The sequence below is a fragment of the Chanos chanos genome, chromosome 10, assembly GCF_902362185.1.
Source record: "Chanos chanos chromosome 10, fChaCha1.1, whole genome shotgun sequence".
In the NCBI taxonomy this organism is placed as follows: Eukaryota; Metazoa; Chordata; class Actinopteri; order Gonorynchiformes; family Chanidae; genus Chanos; species Chanos chanos.
Genome location: NC_044504.1, coordinates 2,845,812 through 2,865,826, shown reverse-complemented (window position 1 = coordinate 2,865,826; position 20,015 = coordinate 2,845,812). Strand labels below are relative to the sequence as shown.

At 43.3% G+C, this 20,015-nt stretch overlaps 1 protein-coding gene across 1 annotated transcript; it reads left to right on the top strand.

The window, feature by feature from the left end:
• The first annotated feature begins 2,588 nt into the window (after positions 1-2,588).
• Positions 2,589-18,487, top strand: cavin2a (caveolae associated protein 2a). Its single transcript, XM_030786824.1, has 2 exons — positions 2,589-3,215; positions 17,078-18,487. The coding sequence occupies exons 1-2, from the start codon at positions 2,685-2,687 to the stop codon at positions 17,954-17,956; spliced, it is 1,410 nt and encodes a 469-aa protein (XP_030642684.1). The 5' UTR covers positions 2,589-2,684; the 3' UTR covers positions 17,957-18,487.
• Positions 18,488-20,015: the final 1,528 nt, after the last annotated feature.

Sequence of the window (20,015 nt, the reverse complement as noted above, 5' to 3'; positions counted from 1 at the left end):
CATCACCCAGATACCAACACCATACACACACACACCACCCAGATACCAACACCATACACACACCCACACATCACCCAGATACTAACACCATACACACACACATCACACACACATCACCCAGATACCAACACCATACACACACACACACACATCACCCAGATACCAACACCATACACACACACACACACACACACACACATCACATACACATCACCCAGATACCAACACCATACACACACACACACACACACACATACACACACACATATATCACCCAGATACCAACACCATCTATACACATCACCCAGATACCAACACCATACACACATCACCCAAATATTAGCGGTACACAGTATAGTCAATCTTAGTGGTTCCAAATTCTGTTTTATTTGATTAGTGATGTGTATATTTAGTCTTATAATAATTCTGTGACACAAAACTAGTATTAGAAGGAATTCTCCTGGTCTGAGTGAAGGTAAACCTGATTGTATTCGTGAGGAGGATCAAAACCAGATTGACATACTGACTACACAACACAGCATGAAATGCATAGTCGTCAGAGTACATTTCAATAATCTTAAAACATCATTTCCAGTTCAAGAGATTCTCAGTGAGGCCACTCAAATTTGAATACATGTCACATAAAAAAATTCAATCAACAGTCAACCAAGTTCACACAAAGCTATTTATCACCTGCTTTGACATCCGTTTAATCGAGTTTGCAAAGACATGTTTGAGCCCCTTCTGGAATTTTCCCAGCATGGAAAGCTAGAGGGCTAATTTCATGTTTACATCATGGTGAACACCTTCGAAATGCAAAAACAACACACAAATGACTCAACCGACAGAGAAACCAACATGTTCTTTTCTAATCTTATTCACATCAGGACCTGGTTCACATTCATTCACATTAGGATCAGGTTCATATTTATCTATTAGTGCTTTAACAGAACATTATCATGTTCTAAATCCCGATTTAATGCTTTCCATGGCTCAGTGAAATGAACTGAGATCCACTGAAAAGAGAAAGTTCATGAGAGACTGATTTCATACAGTATCCACAGACTCCATTACAGTTAAAATACACACAAAACCTTTACGCCGGTTTGTTCTTTCTTTTCACAAAGTGAGGTTTTTTTTTAAGGCTCATGGTATATTCTTTGAGATATTAAAAATGGTGTCACTTTTTTTTCTGAAAATGCCTCACTTGTTACACCAACAAAAACTTTTCTGAAAAAAAAAGAAAAAGGGGAGGGGTTATGAATGAAAGTGACGAATCCTTTTTCTCCCAGGTGGTGACACAAGAAATGGGATTTGGTATGGGAGGCATTTGAGGAGTTCTGGAATCCGAATCCGAGTCCGTGCATTTTTTTTTTTCATTTCACATAAACACTTTCACATAAACACCAAGTAACATGTATGTGGCCATAATGACTCAGCATGCAAAACAAAGAGTCCAAGAAATGTTTGGCATCTAGGACAGACGCTTTTCAGTAAGACAGCATAATGTCATACTTAAGCTCTGTTCAAATCTATGTGTTTGCCATTTAAAGCTTATCCAACAACAGCTAAGGCTCCATTTAATCCAAATGGAGTTTGTAGCATAGAGATACGAGATATGACAAAGGTCAAGAGCTTCTGAGGGAATCTTTCTGAGAGAATGGTTTGCGGTGGTGATGGGATCAATCGCTGCAGGGTTAGTGTTCTACCAGCAGGGGGCATTGTTAATGGATGTCTATGTCCAAGTAAATCTGTAACAAACTGACTATCATAAATGTTGATGTCAGAATGACCTTTATTACACGGTGTCCAGTGAGAGGGTGTTCTGGTAACTTTAAGGATTATATAGGCTGTGTGTGTGTGTGAGTGTGCTTGTGTGGTTTTTGGCATGACGCCAGGGGTACAGATGAGCTCATTGTTCAAACATCAATTTCCACATTTCCACATTACATGTCCCTACTCTGTGGAACAGGAGAGAAAAACAAGAGGAAATGAACACACACACACACACACACACACACACACACACATCTGTGTGCGAATCACACACACACTCAAAAGTTCAAACTTACAGATCAATTATCTACACAAGTTTCAATATATTTCTGCTCAAGTAAAAATCAAGAACGTCTGTAACATTTATTCATCACCACCTCTCAAGACCAAGGTAAACCTAAACAAAAGTTTAACACAATTTATGCTACACAGTCCAAACACTTAAGCACATTATAAATTCCCCACTACAACTTGTATTCATGAATTCAGAAACACAGTCAACTAGGTGAATGAAAACCCACACGTAAACATGAACACACACACACACACACAGACATTCTTACCTCACACACATACACACTAACACACACAGTCACTCTTACTACCATTACACTCTCAGTGGGCCGGCCTTTGAAACCACAGCAACCTGACTCCTCCCCTGGGCGTGTGGGTCGTTTTTAAGTGCAGGGCTGGGAATGTTGGTGTGTGAGAGAGACTGTGGAGAGGGGGAGACAGAGTGTATCACACATCAACAGGGAGGGAAAAATTAAGAACTACTGCCACAGGAAAGCAAAACCTTACACACACACACAAAAAAAAAAACCACACCACAGAGTGGGAGTCATTTCAACTCCTCTCTTGTTTTACCACTCAGTGTCCCAGAGAAGCAAACCTGTTCAACCCACAGGATGGGAGAAGACTCCTCTCACGCTGACCGAAGCGTAAGTACCCTACCTGGGTCGACCAGCACCCCTACATCCCCAGCCCCGGAGGACAACCAGGAAATCCTCACTTCTAGCTTCAGCCCCAGCTCTGCGCCGTCCTCCCCGCTCAACACCCTCACTCGCCTGGCCGGCAAGTCTCCGACCAGCCCCTCCAGCCCCGGAGGCCAGGTGAGCGCCATCACGGTGGTGGCTCTCCTCGACAAGGTGGTGAACATGATCGAGTCTGTGCAGGAGAACCAGCGGCGCGTGGAGCGAAAGCAAGCCGAGCTGGAGGCGGCGGTGAGAGGGGTACAGGGCGACGTGACGCGTTTAGCCAAAAGCCACACGACCACGTCCAACAGCGTGGCCAAACTGCTGGAGCGCTCGCGTAAGACGGGGGGTCATGTGAAGGAGGTCCGGGACCGTATGGACAGGCAGGCAGTCCAGATCAGGCGCTTGGAGGCCAACCACGCCCACCTACTTAAGAGAAACCACTTCAAAGTGCTCATCTTCCAGGTGAGTCACAGAGGGACGGGGGAGAAAGTTTTGCACAGAAGGTGGGCTGTGTGTGTGTGTGTGTGTGTGTGTGTGTGTGTGTGTGTGTGCGTGTGAGTGCGCACGCGCGCGTGTGTGTGTGTGTGCGTGTGCATGTGCATGTGTGCATGTGTGTACAATTGATCTGTCTATCTCCACACTGCAAATGCCACATTATCCATCACCAATTTCCACACTATAATTCAGCTACCTTTGTTTAAACTTTAAGCCTCCTTAAAACCTCTGCTAACATTTTAAACCCTTTCATCAAATGGAATTTTAGAAAAGTGGGGTGTGTAAGCCAAACCAGTTAAGTCACCTGAAGGCCAATCGCAATGCTGTGTCTTTGTGATGCTAAATGGAAGCTCACTGTATGTTTTGCTATTATACCCACACAGCAAAAAAAAAGAAAAAGAAAAAGAAAAAAAGCTATTGTATTGACAGGTGACTGCTTGACAGTCTCTAATCTGAAGGGCGAGTCGTATTGACTTAACCGCCCTCTCCAAGTCATGCCTTTCTTCCCTCAGTCTTATCTGATTAGCTTCCAGCCCACCGCAAGGCAGGTTTGGACTCTATTATGGTGTAGTTTTCACCTGTTATAGCAGGCACAGATATTTGCAGAGGAGAAAGAAAGACTCTAGTTAAGAGGGGGGGGGGGTGTCTTTCAGTCTAATAAGATTGACTTTCAGGGCCAACAGCTGTGGAGTTGAGATTCAGTCTCACCATTCAGAATACTGCTTTTGTCTCCCATGGCCTTGCCAGGCTCCTCAGATGATAGCTAAACTCAATGCTAGCAATAAGAAAGAAGAACAGAATGAAAAACAAACAACATCGCTCTGTCTGTTTGTGTATAACCTGATTATAAGTTCATTTTGCTCTGTGGTCGCAGGTTAAATGAGATATTCGAATAGAACTGCACACTTTTGGTGCTCAGGCTGGAGTGATGACCTCTTGCAGTGCTCAGGTTTCCTTTGGAGCTGTGTGTGTGTGTGTGTGTGTGTGTGTGTTCTGGTGGGGTTGGTGATACAGCTTATCAATTTGGCTGAGGTTGCTTGGCAAAGCTTGCCTGTGCAAACTGTTGTTGTGTGTCGCCAAAAGATTCATGCATAGACTGGGGGGGTGGGGGTGGGGGGGTACAGAGAGTATTTTTGGAGTTGGATTTCTGTATGGGTGTGACATGGCAGATTGACATTTCTCAGAAAAATCCACGCTGGTATGCTTCTGCCATGCTTTAATTTGCAGAGCTACATGTCCTGACACGTTGATAAAGCAGCTGCAAAGTGCTGGATTTGGTAATCTGCACAGTTTGACAGTTACTGGTAAAACCTGTGGAGATAGTAATACAGAAGAGAATTAAAACACATTGACAAAGCAACACAGTAGATTACACAATGTATTACAGGTGTTGTTCTGTGGGCAGACTGCAAGTGTATTTGTCTAAAGCTCTTATCAGCAGGGGCAGTGTGTTTGTGTGTGTGTGTGTGTGTGTGTTTGCTTTAAACGTGGCAGAACTGGGACTGGATCATATGCGCATGCTTATTGGACAATTCCAGGTGTTACAGGAAGATAAAATCTTACTTTACCCTAAACAGCCTGCAATTGTGTCTGACTGTGTGTGTCCTAAAGGTCTTACTGCATATGTGGGAAACAGTTTAACCATACTGAAGTGAACTGTTCTGTTCCTCTCTCGTCACATTTTCACCTGACTAGAGACACTGTTAGTCTTTTACTCTCTCAACATTTGTTTTAGACTTCAACACAATGCTCTACTCTATCTAGCTATCTCTGTATACCTGTATGCCTTTTTTCTTACAACCCCCCCAAAAAAGCTTAACATTTTTTGCCAGGTCTACAGGACACCAATACACGACCACTGGTTTTCTCGATATTTACTAAACAATTTATCAATATTCAAGTCATTTCTTTTGGAAGGTTTGTCAATAGGGCCAAACAACTTCACTTCCAAAACCTCGTACTGTTGAACGTAGTCTTGTTTTCTCAGCAGTTATCAAAAGACTGGGATAATGATGATGACTCAACGAAAGATGAAACATCTAATTAACCTCCGTGTTCTACAAAGGAGGATGTCAAAGCATTCAGTGGGGCCCCACATAGCACCTCTTGCTAATGGCTCTTCTCTCTCTCTCTTTTTTTTCTTTTCAATGTTTTGGACCATAGTCCAGTATTGCACGAACGCTGTCCTCAGAGTAGTGATTGAGAACACAGAGAATACTGTATATGCCCCCCATCCCATCCCGAGGTGAAAGGACAGAGAAAGTTCCAGAGCGCCTTTTAAATGGCAAGCCTACCGCCTGGATGATTTGCGCTCCGTAACGAGCCTTAACAAGCTTTAATGAGTTCTAAAGAGCGCGGAGATTGTGAAGAGGCCATTAATTACGTCAGTTAGGTCCTGTTTGTGCTTCGGCTCTCTTCCTGTGTCCCCCTTATTGCTTACACACACACCCCCCTCCCTCCTCCCCTCCCTACACCAACACAAAATCCACCGGCGCGGATTCCTCTTCGTGAATTTGGACGGAGATATTTTCCCAGCATAACTAATTGTATATTTACCGGAGGCTCGTTACGGATGAGGGGGCGGCTACTGAGTGTGGCACGCTGTCCGGGCGGACGGTTCCCAGAGCCGCTGCAGTCATTTCAGGTCGGCGTTGTTGATACGTTAGGCGGCGTCAAGCCATCAGCATGAGATTCGGAGATTCGGGATAATTTACTTTAGACAGTGCCGGAGAGCAAGCCATAAACTATTTACAAATATCCCCCAAAAGCACATTTTAGAAAATTAAAGTATCCCTAGCGTGTTATGACCTTCTCGGTTTGTTTGCGTGTGTGTGTGTGTGTGTGTGTGTGTCTTTAAAAGCTTATGCAAAAACCTGTAAAAGAGTAAGTGATTGGTCAAAGCATTTTGCAAGGCTCCACTCGCAGGTGAAGGTGCATGATTTGCATGTGTAAATACTGCCAGTACACAGTAAAACAGGCCTTTCATATTAAATATAAATCATAGAAATATATGAGTAAACCAGTAATGTTAGTAGCAGGACCTAAGATTAAGTGATTTATTAACCAGGGAATAAATCACTAACTAAATGGTAAAACGTAGTGATGAATTATTTGGGCAGTAAATCCTTAATGCTTTTGTTAAGCGCCGTGTTCCGAAGGGTGTGAACACCATGACTGTGAGTGAGGCGTAACCGCCTAAAGTCAATAGGACTATTATATGCGTTAGAAGATCTAGCGGTTTGAATATTGAATATATTACTCTCCACATCTGAAGAGACAATCAACCCTCCGCCCCGCACCATCAGTCAGCAATGGTATCTGATCTAATCTTGCCACAACCTTGTCCAGTCTTGTCCAGTCGGCCGATCTGACTGTAGCATCTTTACTCCAGCCATGTCCAGTTAGTTTGGGTTTATTCGCAAAGATAGAAAATGGGTTGGGTGTTTAATTCTCGGGACAAACTGTAGCTTTTATCTGATAGTTACTGCCTACTGTACAGCTTCATGTTACGTCACAAAACACTCAAATTCACCAGAAGATGCAGATTTAGGTTCTTTTGCTCTAAATCGACTTTAAACAGCAATACACGTTTTAACTGAGTTTCCGTTCATTTAACTGTGGACAAAATTCGTTCCCCTTCTATCAGTATACTTGCTCTGTCAAATATACATTTACAAATAAAGCTGAAAATTACGTTTGGAATAAACCCAGCGCTGTGCTGAAAGGCATGGTGTATGTCTGCGACATTACCACATTTTGAGGAAACTCTTTTATGAATGCTGTATGGTAGACTTACGTTATGTAAAAGATGCATAATCATATGTGTCAGTCACAGTTTGAAGGACCATGCGTTTGTGGGAGGGTTTACAGAGTGCAGAACCGTGATGGGAAGGGAAGTTTTCTTACAACGGCTGCTTGGAGAACATCTAATCATGAGCGAGTTAGAGAGTTTGAGTAACACGGCGTCATCCTTTTTCACACGCTATAAAAAAAGACCAGCGATTCAGTTGCATGCATAGATTAAGAAAAAGCAAAGCTGAAACAAAACAAAACCAAAAAAAAACGTCAGACAGGACAATTCAACAAAACACATTGTATCTCGAAACAAAAAACACACATTCCATTTCATCAAGCATGTCCTAAAACCTGTTTTTGTTGAGTTTGCTCTAAAACAACAAAGACATTTCCCTCACAATTCACAATTCCCATTTTGAAAGGATGGGGTTGGGCGCCTCTGGAAAACAATGTTTTAACTGAGAATTGATCATCTGAAATCAGTAGCACTGATATCTTCATGAACCCTTATCGTGTCGACAAAAAAAAACTGTCAGAGCTCAGATTTCTCAGTCTGTTTTTTGAGAGTCCATTAGGTGAATGGCCATTCAATGGCATGTTTTGTTTTATTTTAGTTTTTGTTATGTCAGGTGAATAGCTATTTGGTAGACTAAACCCTACCACTTCTCATAAGTGCTGACCTTTCTGTGACCTTTGTGTGAATACCTGAAAGTTTGGACGGGACAACTCAGCCATTTGCTTGGCCATATTTTGCAACTCAGAACTTCAAAATAAGTGAATTAAATCTTTCATCTGTCAGAATGTATTGTAAAGCTTTTGGGAATTTCAGTCACTTCATGAACATTGTTCTGGTCTGTTACTTCTGGCAGGTTTCATATTTCTCATTTCCCACTGCATGATCAGAGGCCAGACATGCTCTCTGAATCCACTCAAAGTAAGGTCAGGGTCAACATCATTCATGTGCTTTAAATATTATCCATGAGGTCACACATATGCTGTGTGTGTGTGTATGTGAGACAGATTAAGACTTAATAAATAATTTTGTGTTATCATAATCTTTTAATGATTCATACTCACAAAAGTTCTTCACTGCACAAAAGTATATCACTGCACGGATAAGCTGTGTCACTCACCTCAGCTGATAAGGTGAAGATCATTTGCATTTAACAGCTTTGTCTGTCTGGTTTTGCATGTTATACATTATGGTACAAGCAGAACTCAGGCTACAGACGATTTGTTTATACCATGAAACTACTGAACCTACTTGTTTCATTTTTGCATTCAAGCTTAAATTCAAACCCTCAAACGCATATGACTCCAGAAAACAGAGTAGATTTATAGGAGTGTGTGAAACAGCCCAATACCCGCTCCAAACTGGATCTGGCTCCATGGGTGTGGCTGGACAGTAACGTAAACCTTACAATACTTGTTCATAAATCGTAAAACACACGAGGGCCCACGCAGCGGAGGGCACTAGATTTCTAATAGTCTAGTTCCTCGTCGGACAGACATCTGTGTTGTAAACCTTTCATTAAATGCTTTTCATATCCGGCCTCACTCGGTTTTGATTTTTTATATATATATATATATATAAATTGCGTGCAAAGTTTGTAACCACGGTAAATAGACCCGTCGCTAGTGACTCTGGATGATGTTGCTCGACTTCCTCATGAAGGTTGGAGTAAGACAGCTCTTAACGCTATAGGTTAACCTGTATTTTTAGGAGCTTTTGACATCCATCAGCATACTCTTGACGGATAGGTCTTGACTGTTTCATCCTCTAGATTCTCTCGTTCTTTCTGTATGCCAGCGCATTTTTATTTTACAGCAACAAAAAAAGGTTCGAGACATGCAAGAGGCCGGTTACCGAGTATCACTTTAGTGCTGTGGGATTGACGAGAATTTGTAGCGTTGCCGTGGTGACGGAGGTCGACTCTGTCATCGTCAGCGACAGTTTGAGAAGTGCGTCTTCTCGCTGGCTCAGTGCACGGCATGAATTTCTTCTTCCTATTGTTCTTCTTCCTATTGTTCGCGTTCTTCTTTGTCTCCTGTATTCCCGTCGCAGGCATCTCCAGTCCTCACACTGTCATCTAACATCCAATCAATACTCACCCGCAAGAGTGAGAGAGAGACAGAGAATGACATGAGTTGGATTACATATTAAACAGGTGAAAAATGGAAAAGGGGGGGGGGGGGGGGGGGGGGGGGGTTAAAGCTCAGAGTACACAGAGAATGAAGCGAATGAGGAATGAGACTTCACACTGTAAGGCCATGATAAATAACTTGCTCAGGGGAAAGACGAATGGAAAAAAACACGTTGATTTATGAAAGAACAACAGCATTCTGTCTGGGCTCTGCTCTATCACATTTCACTGATTTCTGGTTTGACAGCTCTTCGTTTGGTATCGGATCCTTTAACCCGTATACACAAAAGAACAGTTCTCAATATAATCCCTCATAAACCATATACACCTCATTCTTTTATGCTTAGTAGGCATATATGTTACATTCCTAATAAATTAAAGCAATAAGTCAGTGCTGAAGTCCATTTGATCAAAATCGTTTCTTAAGCGCAAAAAATGCTTAGCGCACGTGTTTCAGTCATGATTTAATCCACTTTATTCATGTGCAATCATGCTATTGATTCTCTTACGATCGGGGGTAGCAGTTACAAGCTGAGGGGCAAACTACGTTTTTCATACACTGAGCAAGAACGACTGTCTTCACAAACCTTTATGAAACTGTGCAGAAAAGGTCATACGATACATCTGTACACCAGTGCAAGAGTAAGACCACATTTGTACTCCCGAGTCGAGTCGAGCCGGTACCATGCAGTGGAAAAGCGCCTTTTATGACTTCAGTGATGGAGACGCTGTCTGTGAAACTGTTAAACTATGCTTGTAGTTGCCAGTACTGGAATTCCGCGTGCGCTATCCCGGCTATTTAAGACATTTTGCTTATGCTGCTCACTCTTTTTCTCGCAGTTTCATAACGCGAGACGGAAAGCTGAAATGTTTTCTCACTTTTAACACACAACACGCTCACACAAACACACACGCCCGGGCAGACGCTCACACATACACACGCATGCGTATGTACGCACGTACGTCTTTCTCTCTCTCTCTCTCTCTCTCTCCCGCACTCACACACACACACACACACACACACACACAGTTGTTGAAGTGTTGATTTCTGTGAAGCAGAGCATGGTTTAACTGATAGAGAGGCTCCTTTAGCAGCCTGACTCATCAGGTGTCTGCTGTGGGCATCCAGCCAGAGAAAATGTGCACCTTTTAACCAGTAGTATGGAATCAAACAGAAAGAGAGAGGAAAACAAGAGAAAACAACACCTTTGTGTGTGTGTGTGTTTTGTTGTTGTTTTGTTTTGTTTTCTTTTCTTTTCTTTTCGTTTGTTTTTACTGTGACCATGGTTAAGAGCAGAAGCAAAATCATCCTTGCAGCTCTTAGACCGGAGTCTGAGCCTGGGGATGTTAGCCAGTCATGCATGGACAACCGCTCAACTCACACATGACAGGAGCCTGAACTCTCTCATAAAACCCACGCAAAAACAAGTCCTCGGAAGTCCACCCGGCCTCTGATCACCGTTATCTATTGACTGTGCTTCGACTAAGAAACACAGGGAAAACAGTGAATGGGAGAAATGGTGTAGATGTGTGATGTGTCACATCTCTCCCACAAATGGATCTCTGGGGCTGCAGTGTGATGCCCTGATTAGAAATTTAAGACGAGGATTCATTTGTTTATTAACAAATGACTTTACACCAGTAATCAAATGATATTCACTTTTCTCATCGGGGAGGAATGGCAGAGAGTCAAATTCCAAGCATAGAATTGGGTGAACAAAAATTTTTGTGTTGTCAGTTTGGGGTGTGTGTCTGTGTGTGTGTGTGTGTGCAGGTGCGTGTGCGTGTGTGTGTGTGTGTGTGAGTGTGTGCGTGCGTGTGTGTGTGTGTATGTGTGTGTGTGGGTGTGTGCGTGCGTGTGTGCGTGCGTGCGTGTGTGCGCGTGCGTGTGTGTGCGTGCGTGTGTGTGTGTCTGTGTGCATGCGTGTGTGTGTGTGTATGTGCATGTGTGTGCGTGCGTGTGTGTGTGTCTGTGTGCGTGCGTGTGTGTGTGCGTGCGTGCGTGTGTGCGTGTGTGTGTGTATGTGTGTGTGTGTGTGTGTGTGTGCGTGCGTGCGTGCGTGTGTGTGTGCGTGCGTGCGCGTGCGTGCGTGTGTGCGTGCGTGCGTGTGTGTGTGTATGTGTGTGTGTGTGTGCGTGTGCGTGCGTGCGTGCATGTGTGTGTGTGTGTGTTGGGTCTACATTATGCAGGCCAGGCCTGGGAAACAGCAGCGGTTTCCTTCCTTTCCTCAGTGCATACATGTTTCAGATGCTTAACACGAAAAAGAACGAGTTGCATAATTTGACGTAACCCAGAGGGATAATGCATTGTAGAGTTACGTAATATAACACTCACACACACACACACAAACACACACACAAACATTTGCATGCTGGTTAATCAGAGCACACAGTTCAGGCAGACAAGTGTCTCTGTCTCTGTCAAATGTGCATGAGAAGAGACATTGTTTTACTGTTTTCTTTGGGCGTGGAGATGTGATACAGAGAGAGAGAGAGAGAGAGAGAGAGAGGGAAACAGAGATAGAGAGAGTTTGTTGTTATAACAACTCCCCAAACATTTTCGTCTAAACGGGCATGGGTTCAACTCTGCATTAACAGGACTGTCGTGTGTAAGAGTGAACTGAGTGTCTGTTAGAGGTTGTTTCATCGTATAACATAAAGTTCTAGCCCCAATTATCCATGTGGTATTTTCTGTCTCCCCGCATGTCTCCAGTGAGGAGACAACCTGCATATTCCCATCCATACAATATCTCCTACAATTACAACTGTGCTTCAGTTTGGAAGGTTAAGGCTATTTGACAGATACATCCTGTAAAAATGAATTATAAAAAAGAGAGACATGAAAAAAGTATCAAAGTGTCACGTGACAAAGACGTAGACTGTCGCAAAGTCCTTCGCTTTTCACGCAAATAACCAGGACCGGAGAAGCAGAGGGATCCTGTGATGGAATGTGAGAAAAACTGGATATGGATAAAGTTTGCAGGGGAGGTAATAAATTAGAGAGGCAGAGAGGGCAGAGACAGAAGGCTCAGATCTCTGCAGAGTAGTCTGAACAGTAAGAGCCACATCCGGTCTGTTCTGATATGGGTCACGTTTGTTTTGAGGGACCAAATCCAAATCCAAGCCAGGAGAGCTGTATGCAGTATGAAAACAGCCACACTGGAATTGTCTGGTGTTTAACATGGCACAAGGCGGGGGGGGGGGGGGGGGGGGGGGGGGGGAGGTTGTTTGATTGTTTGTTTGTTTGTTTGTTTTCCTTCTCTGTGCAGTCTCCATGCAACAGGTGCATAATGTTATAACTGCATTAGTGGGAGTGTGGAGGAAAACAAGGGTTGTAATTAAAAGGAAAGGCTGGCATAGATTTTATATCTTTAGCATTGTCATCACAGTGTAAGGAAAACACAGTCAAGTTTTATCACTCTTCCTTTAAAACATAAAAGTCACAGATTTCTTTTAGATCTAATAAGATTTAATAAGGTCTGGTTTGTTTGTTAGTTGATTGAATGAGGTCTAGTTTCACATTGCCCAGCGTTAACCCCGTGCACACGTTCCCCTGGTCAAATTTAACACAGTAACCTTGATGGTTCCTTCCCTTTTCCTGTCTCTAATGGTGAACTCTGTCTTTTCTCTCTCCCTGTGATATTTGTCTCCTCTGCCCTGCCCTCTCCTTCCACAGATGTGTCTTTTCCTTTTGTTCTTCTGACCTTAACACACACACACACACACACGCACACACACACACACGCAGAGTGATCCTCTACTTTGCTAAATCAGGGGGCCCATCATGGGTATGTTTCTCTCTCTCCCTCCTGTAGTCTTTTTGTAGCTGGTTAAATGGCAGAAAGCCATGCATGGCTCTACCCATCTGATTTTTGAGAGTTTTACCATACTGCCAGGTACACCAGTATAACAGGTACACCAGTGTTACTGGTATACTCCCTTGGATGATGTCACACAATGAAACCTGAGGAGATGAGTCTTATTTTCAACACACCCAAACTCTGTTGTCAACCTGCTATTTATAGTGGAGTGTTTAAGCCTGAAATGTGTCTTCATTTCATAGATCTGCAAACTTGATATAAGCCCGTCTTCTGGGTAGAAACTCCAACCTTCTGCGAGAGATGCCCAAACAGTGATATTGTAAATAAGAAAGATTTGTAGACCTAATATACCAGTGTACTAAGTATGAACCTCCTTCATCCAATATGTCACCATATCTCAAATGATCATAGCTTCATATTTTCATATGCCTTCTTTGGAAACATGTTGACAGGCAAAGTTTTCAAAGCAGACACACATTATACTCAATTAAATCAAATGATCATAAATAGCATTTCTATGCATACACATATTATGTTCACATTTTAATTAGAGTTGCCAGGATCCATGAAGAAAGTGATATGGTAATGCAGGTACACAACATGTGTTTTTTTTTTTCTTTGCATTTTCAATCTTTGTTGTAAACTGAAGTGCATATTTGTTGCAAAGTAATGGCAGTAAGTGTGAAGAAAAAGCTCTTTGTGAAAAAGATAACAAGCATGAGAAACCAGGCTCGGGAGGGAGGGCCCATCCTCCTTTGGCAAGCGGTTATCACCACATAGTTGCGGGTTTGAAAGAGGGAGGACAGAGGATGAGAAAGGTAGAAAAATAAAGATGAGTGCCAACTCTCTGCTGAAGTTTCAGTCCTGGACAAAACAGCAGAGTGTTATTTTATGGTTGAGAAGAAAGCTCCGGCAGGTTGGGTCCACACAGGAAACTGGTTTACCCAGGGAGCGCTAGTTGTGACTAGATCCATCCCCTCAAGGCCTGGGGCAGATTCCACCTCTACTTCTAAATTACAAAGAAAAAGACCTGAATAATACAGTGTTCAAATGTTTCCTCGTCCCTGTATTACGTTATACCTAAATCTCAACATTTATACTGCATTGTCATTTCAGAATTACACAATTTGTACACATACAGAACTCTCTCTCTCTCTCTCTCTCTCTCTCTCTCTCTCCTGTCACTGTAAAGGCAAATGGATGGGAAGCACTTAAACAGTGCTTAGCAAACAGTGCTTAGCAAACAGAGTTTATCAAGAAAATGACCTTTTCATATAAACTACCCATAATTCAGTCTTTTTTAGTGCCATATATTGACGTCCTGCATCCCTACCCACACAGTGACATATGTGGACTAGAATTTAAAATCTCTGTAGAATTTAGACTTTGGCAGCCCTTGAAGGCAAGGTGAAGATGTCCTTTCATCATGAGACTGAGTTCTTGTCATTGTCAATGAATGAAAGAGGGGCAGGAATGAGAAGGACACGTCAGCGAAGAAATATCAGGTCCCCAGCCAGTGGTTTCAATAAACAGCCAGTGGTTTCAATAAACAGCCAACCAAGAGAACTGGAGAGCATTTTTCTATGTATTTTTTTCGTTTGTTTTGGTGAGAGCGTAGAATCGTAGATGTAATTTCTAGATGCCATTTTCCTACGCTGTTATTGAATTGAATCAGTGCATTTAGATGGGGGTGGGGGGTTAAATCTCAAAAATGAGATCAGAAATCTGATTTTGTAATACAGAAAAAAAACAATTTAATTCATTAAATCTCATTTTAATTCGATTTTAAAACGTTTGAAAACTCTGTCTTGTCATGTGAAACTCTTCAATCAGTGACATGTCATGTCTAGTTGTAAAGAACTTGGGTGGTATCCAACTGCAGTGTGTATGTGTTTGGACATGTTAGGATGATTAGAGAATGTGTTTTTATTTTTTATTTTTTTCATACGATGATAGACAGCCACATTATGAATAATCAATTCCCCTTGTAATCACTATTATGAGTAAATGTATAACTCTTCAGATCTTAATTCTTAAGTGGACTAATCCGTCAGTTTGCTGACATTATTCTGCTTCTGATCATTACAAACTGAAGGAGCTTCTGAGGTCACTGTCATTCGTGCCATCTGATTGGTTGCCCTGCTGCACATGCCTTTCAGCAGCAGTGTATGTGAAATACGTTCTTCACTCTTTTCCTCATGACAGTTTGTGAATGGCACTGTTGCTCAACATAATTTTTTTTGTCTGTTTTTGGTACATTGACAGAGTGTTTTTGCCTTCACTGGCTTATCCTGTCCCTGAGTTATGCAGTAATGAGTGTCTTCTGACACTCTAATGGGCGCTAAACTGCAGTGCCTGAACACAGCCGTTTCCCCTGCACAGCCTTCACATTCCACGTGCCTCACCCTGCTGCATACATAAAGACATATGCAATCAGAACAGCTCACTGAAACCAGGGATTGTGCACACTGCCATTCCGATTGGACGACTTCTTTCCTCTAGTGCAATGCAAAGACATTTAGAGCTCCATGTGTACCTCTGCACTGACATTGTATGCAGAGGTGGTTGTACAGAGAGAGAGAGAGCGAGAGTGAGAGAGAGAGAGAGAGAGAAAGAGTGAGAGAGAGAGAGAGAGAGAGAGAGAGAGAGAGAGTGAGAGAGAGAGAGAGAGAGAGAGAGAGAGAGTGAGAGAGAGAGAGAGAATGAGAGTTAGAGAGAGAGAAAGAGAGAGAGAGTGAGAGAGAGAGAGAGTGAGAGAGAGAGAGAGAGAGAGAGAGAGTGAGAGATAGAGAGAGAGAGAGAGAGAGAGAGAGAGAGTGAGAGAGAGAGAGAGAGAGAGTGAGAGATAGAGAGAGAGAAAGAGAGAGAGAGAGTGAGAGATAGAGAGAGAGAAAGAGAGTGAGAGAGAGAGAGAGAGAGAGAGTGAGAGAGAGAGAGAGTTTTGGGCTGAGACAGCGTGTTACGGTGTATGGGTTAACCCTGGCCCTAAGGGAAGGGAGGGGGAGGACAGGAGTTCTCAGAAAGCCACATCTTCTTTCCCGAGGCATCAAACAGCCCTCTGCCTGCTAAAGAGAGACATGCCTCCTCACATATCCCCTCCCGTATCTGATCACCTGCATTACAGGACAAACACCAAGACGCTTAGGTAGCATGCAGGTCACAGTAAACATCTATAGAACAATGCGCTTAGTGTATCTGTATCTGTGTGTGTGCGTGTGTGTGTGTGTGTGTGTGTGCTAGAGCGAGAGACAAGGACATGAAGGGTGGTGGGTGTGTGTGTGTGTGTGTTTGGGGGGGGGGGGGTGAGATGAAGCGAGAAGGAGAGCAGGGAGATGTGTTGGGAATTAAAGAATTATATGCATTATTAGTAGTAGTAGCAGTAGAATAGAAGTAAGACTGGCAGTGGTATTTGTTGTAGAGGTAGCAGTGTTGTCTGGGCCATGAGTGCACATTATTAGCACTGGAATAAGTCTTAATAAGAGTTAAGATAAGACAACAACATCTTTCTAGGAACACAGCCCACGTTCCTTCTGTAAACCACAGAAGTCAAACAGGTCTGACGGCATGGGAGTACTGGGGAACTTTAAAAGACGTTATGAAGATGCACATGGATTAGGGAATCCCGTTGGGAAATGAAAGAGTAATGTGTTAAAAGACAGACAGAGGAGTTAGACTGTCATTGCCTTGGATGTTTGGGATAACTGACACCTCCTTTCAAGGAACTTGTGTGAAGCCTGTGCAAACACCTTAAGCCAGAAATGCTTAATCTGTTTAAACCAACTGAAAATGAACTTAGGCTTTTTTTTTTTTTTTTAATTTCTTTCTCTTTTGGGCATTGACTTATTACTTATTGACTTATAAAATGGAGCAGCAGAAAAGACCCTAAGGGATTCTTTGTGAGCAAAAACTTCCACCACCTAGTGTATTCATGACTACATGTCCCCTAAGAGCAGAATGACATTCTCCATGTGTCGTCGCTTCAGTCACCACGTCAGCAGGTGGCTACGCATCCATGTTCTGGATCTCACTCCTCTTCTCACTCCTCTTCTCTCTCTCCTCTTCTCTCCAGGAGGACAACGAAATCCCTTCCTCCGTGTTCATGAAAGATGGTGGGGAAACTGCAGGCACCAGCTCTCTCGCTGAGCCCCGGGACGAGACGCCAGCGCCCGCGCCCACTCCCGCCACTGATGCCAACCGCTCCCATGAAGAAGGCCTACAGACCATCAGCCTCTCCTCTGAAGAAGATGTGGAGGCAGCCTCCACAAGCCCTCTGGCAGCAGCAGATAGCACAGACCCACTAGGAGATCAGCAAGAGGACGACCTGCCGGGCCCTGACAGCGAACGTCTGGGGCTTTCCCGTGCCGACAAGTTCAAACGCTCCAGCCTGAAAAAGGTGGACAGCCTGAAGAAGGCCTTCTCTCGGAGAAGCATCGAGAAGAAGATCAACAAGATCGTGCCGCCCGAGAGGCGTGAGAAGATCAAAAAGAGTTTCACCCCCAACCATCCCAAGAGCCCCAGTGACAAGTCTTCATCCTTCCGCGTCTCGCCTATGACCTTCAACGTCAAGAAGGTGCGAGAAGGTGACAACCTGCCGTCGCCCAGCAGTATTTCTCCAGTTGAAGTGCCCTCCATGGGAGGTCCAGATGGTCAGCTGCCCCTGGCAGAAGTTTACTCCCATGAGGAACAGGCTGAGGAAGGGGAACCACAAAATCCCTCTTCTCCAGGCAGCGTGGATGGTAACGCTTCGGTCACAGAGGATGGCGGAGACGCCGAGAACCACCTCTCAGGCAGGTTGGCCGAAGAGGAAGTTCTACAGGAACACGACGAAGATGAGGATGATGACGACGATGACGATGGCATTGAGGAAAATGGCATCAAAGAGGAGTCCAGTTCCGTGGAAGCGGAAACTCCAACATCCGCTCCGGCGGTTGTGCAGCAAGCCTCTTAGATTTGACGTGGTTAAAACCCCAAACTTTTTCTGTGGCTAATTCCTAATGTCACTGATTTCACATGGTCACCTTTGTTCCAGAGATTATTTTAGCCTTAAGTGACCACTTAAATAATTCTAACACTTATAGAAAAACTTTATGATCCTAATGGTGTGTTATATCGTAATATAAAGGGTAGAAGTGTAGGGTAAATTTAATGATGTCCTGTGTCTTTAGAGCATAGTTTTCCAGTGTCAGCTCAGCCCCACATCAAGCATGCCCAAGGGTAAATACATCGGGTAATGTCCTATTTCCTTACAGTGCCGTCCTTCAGTATCAACCCAACGTTTACTATATATAGGTTTAAACCTTTATCCCTTCTTGTAAAACCTTGATTTTATACCTATCGTTTTCCTTAAAATCATTCTATTCTTTTCTTTTCAATCTCAGTAATATGGCGTCACTACTGTACAACTCGGGACCTGCCATTAAACATGACGGTCCAGGTGAAGTGCCAATGATCTGGACTATTGTTCCATTTACAGGCCCTGACAGGGATCCTGGTTGCTAGGAGTCATTGTGGAGACTGTAGAACTCACAGGAGACACGGAGCGGCTTTCAGACCTCCGAGGAACTGATTAAACAATCTGCCTGCCTTGTGAACAGCCTTCTCCCTCCCTCCACCTGTCTGTCAGCATACTCGGTCAAGGTTTTCTTCTGTCTACAGTTAAAGTACAATAGCATGTAAGAGCTTTTCATAAAATGTAATCCAGATCCCTCTGAATAATAAAATAATTATAAAAAAAAAAAAAACACTCATGGAAAATAATGAGTCATGACAAATGTGTTCTTCTTTAGAACTTTTACATTTTCGCTGCAGGTGGTTGTAAATACAGAGATGGCTGTGATTATCAAATGTGAACACAATGAATGCTGAGATTAAATCAGAGTTTGTGTGACTATGGGAGGCTCATTTACAAAGTCTCTTGGGAAGAGTATTTGGAATAGCCATAGAAACCTACCCCTTGCCTACAAAACATCAGTAACTATTGCTGTCACAAGGGAGAATGGCCTGGAGTAAAACACACCCATAGAAACACTGACATTCAGAATCTAGTCTACTGAGCACTGAAATAGCTGAGCATTACATACAATATAATACTTGTTCAGGAACACAGCAGAAGGATCAATAGTTCTACATTTTCCTTAGTGAAGAAATTCCAGGGAAGGAAACATTGGAAAGATTCCGAATGGAATGAGGACTACAGCTCTCTGTAAGTGTTTGTGAGGTAACACTGAACTTTTATCTGCGCAGTTTGACTACGTGTGGCTGAACGCTTTACGTCCAGTTTTGACTAAATCAATCTCGGGTCACCATTTCCGACTTTTGGCATGAAGCATGCAGGCTTCTCTTGAGCCTAAGATACACATACACACACTCACTCACACACACACACACACACACTCACACTGCAGGCATGAGAAGAACATTCCTGGTTTTGACAGATTGCTGTATAACAGCCCATTTGTCAAACCTGCTGCGATTGATGGCATTCTTTCCAGCTTGAGCGAGGGTATGGAGGACCATTGGGCCCTACAGGTGTTCTGCCTTCACGTTAGATTCTCTCACCAGCAGCAATGTGTGTTTCCTAGCTTGATTATAGACGTAGAGAAATGTAAACAATCAGATAGGATAGCACATAATAACGGGTTAATATAGATCATTCATGGCATCTGTTCACAAGTGAACCAACGTGGTAGTATTTAAAGGCTATACAGAGCAACTAAACATAAACAGTATACAATTGCTAGAAAAAAAAATAACAACAACAACATTTTTTAGACATTTTTAGACATCCAACAAGGCACATGTGTGCACGTAATCTAATGGAGAAGAGCGATGAAAGGGTAGGGAATAGTGTTAAGCTTTTACTTTCCAGGGCCATGTCTACCAGCTCTGTCTCACCTTTAATACCCACCACATGTACGTTTGGCAGAACATTCACCTCTCCCTCGCCCCCTCTCTTTCTCCCTCTCTCACTCTGTCTTTCAATCACGCTCAAACAATGACGTGTGGTA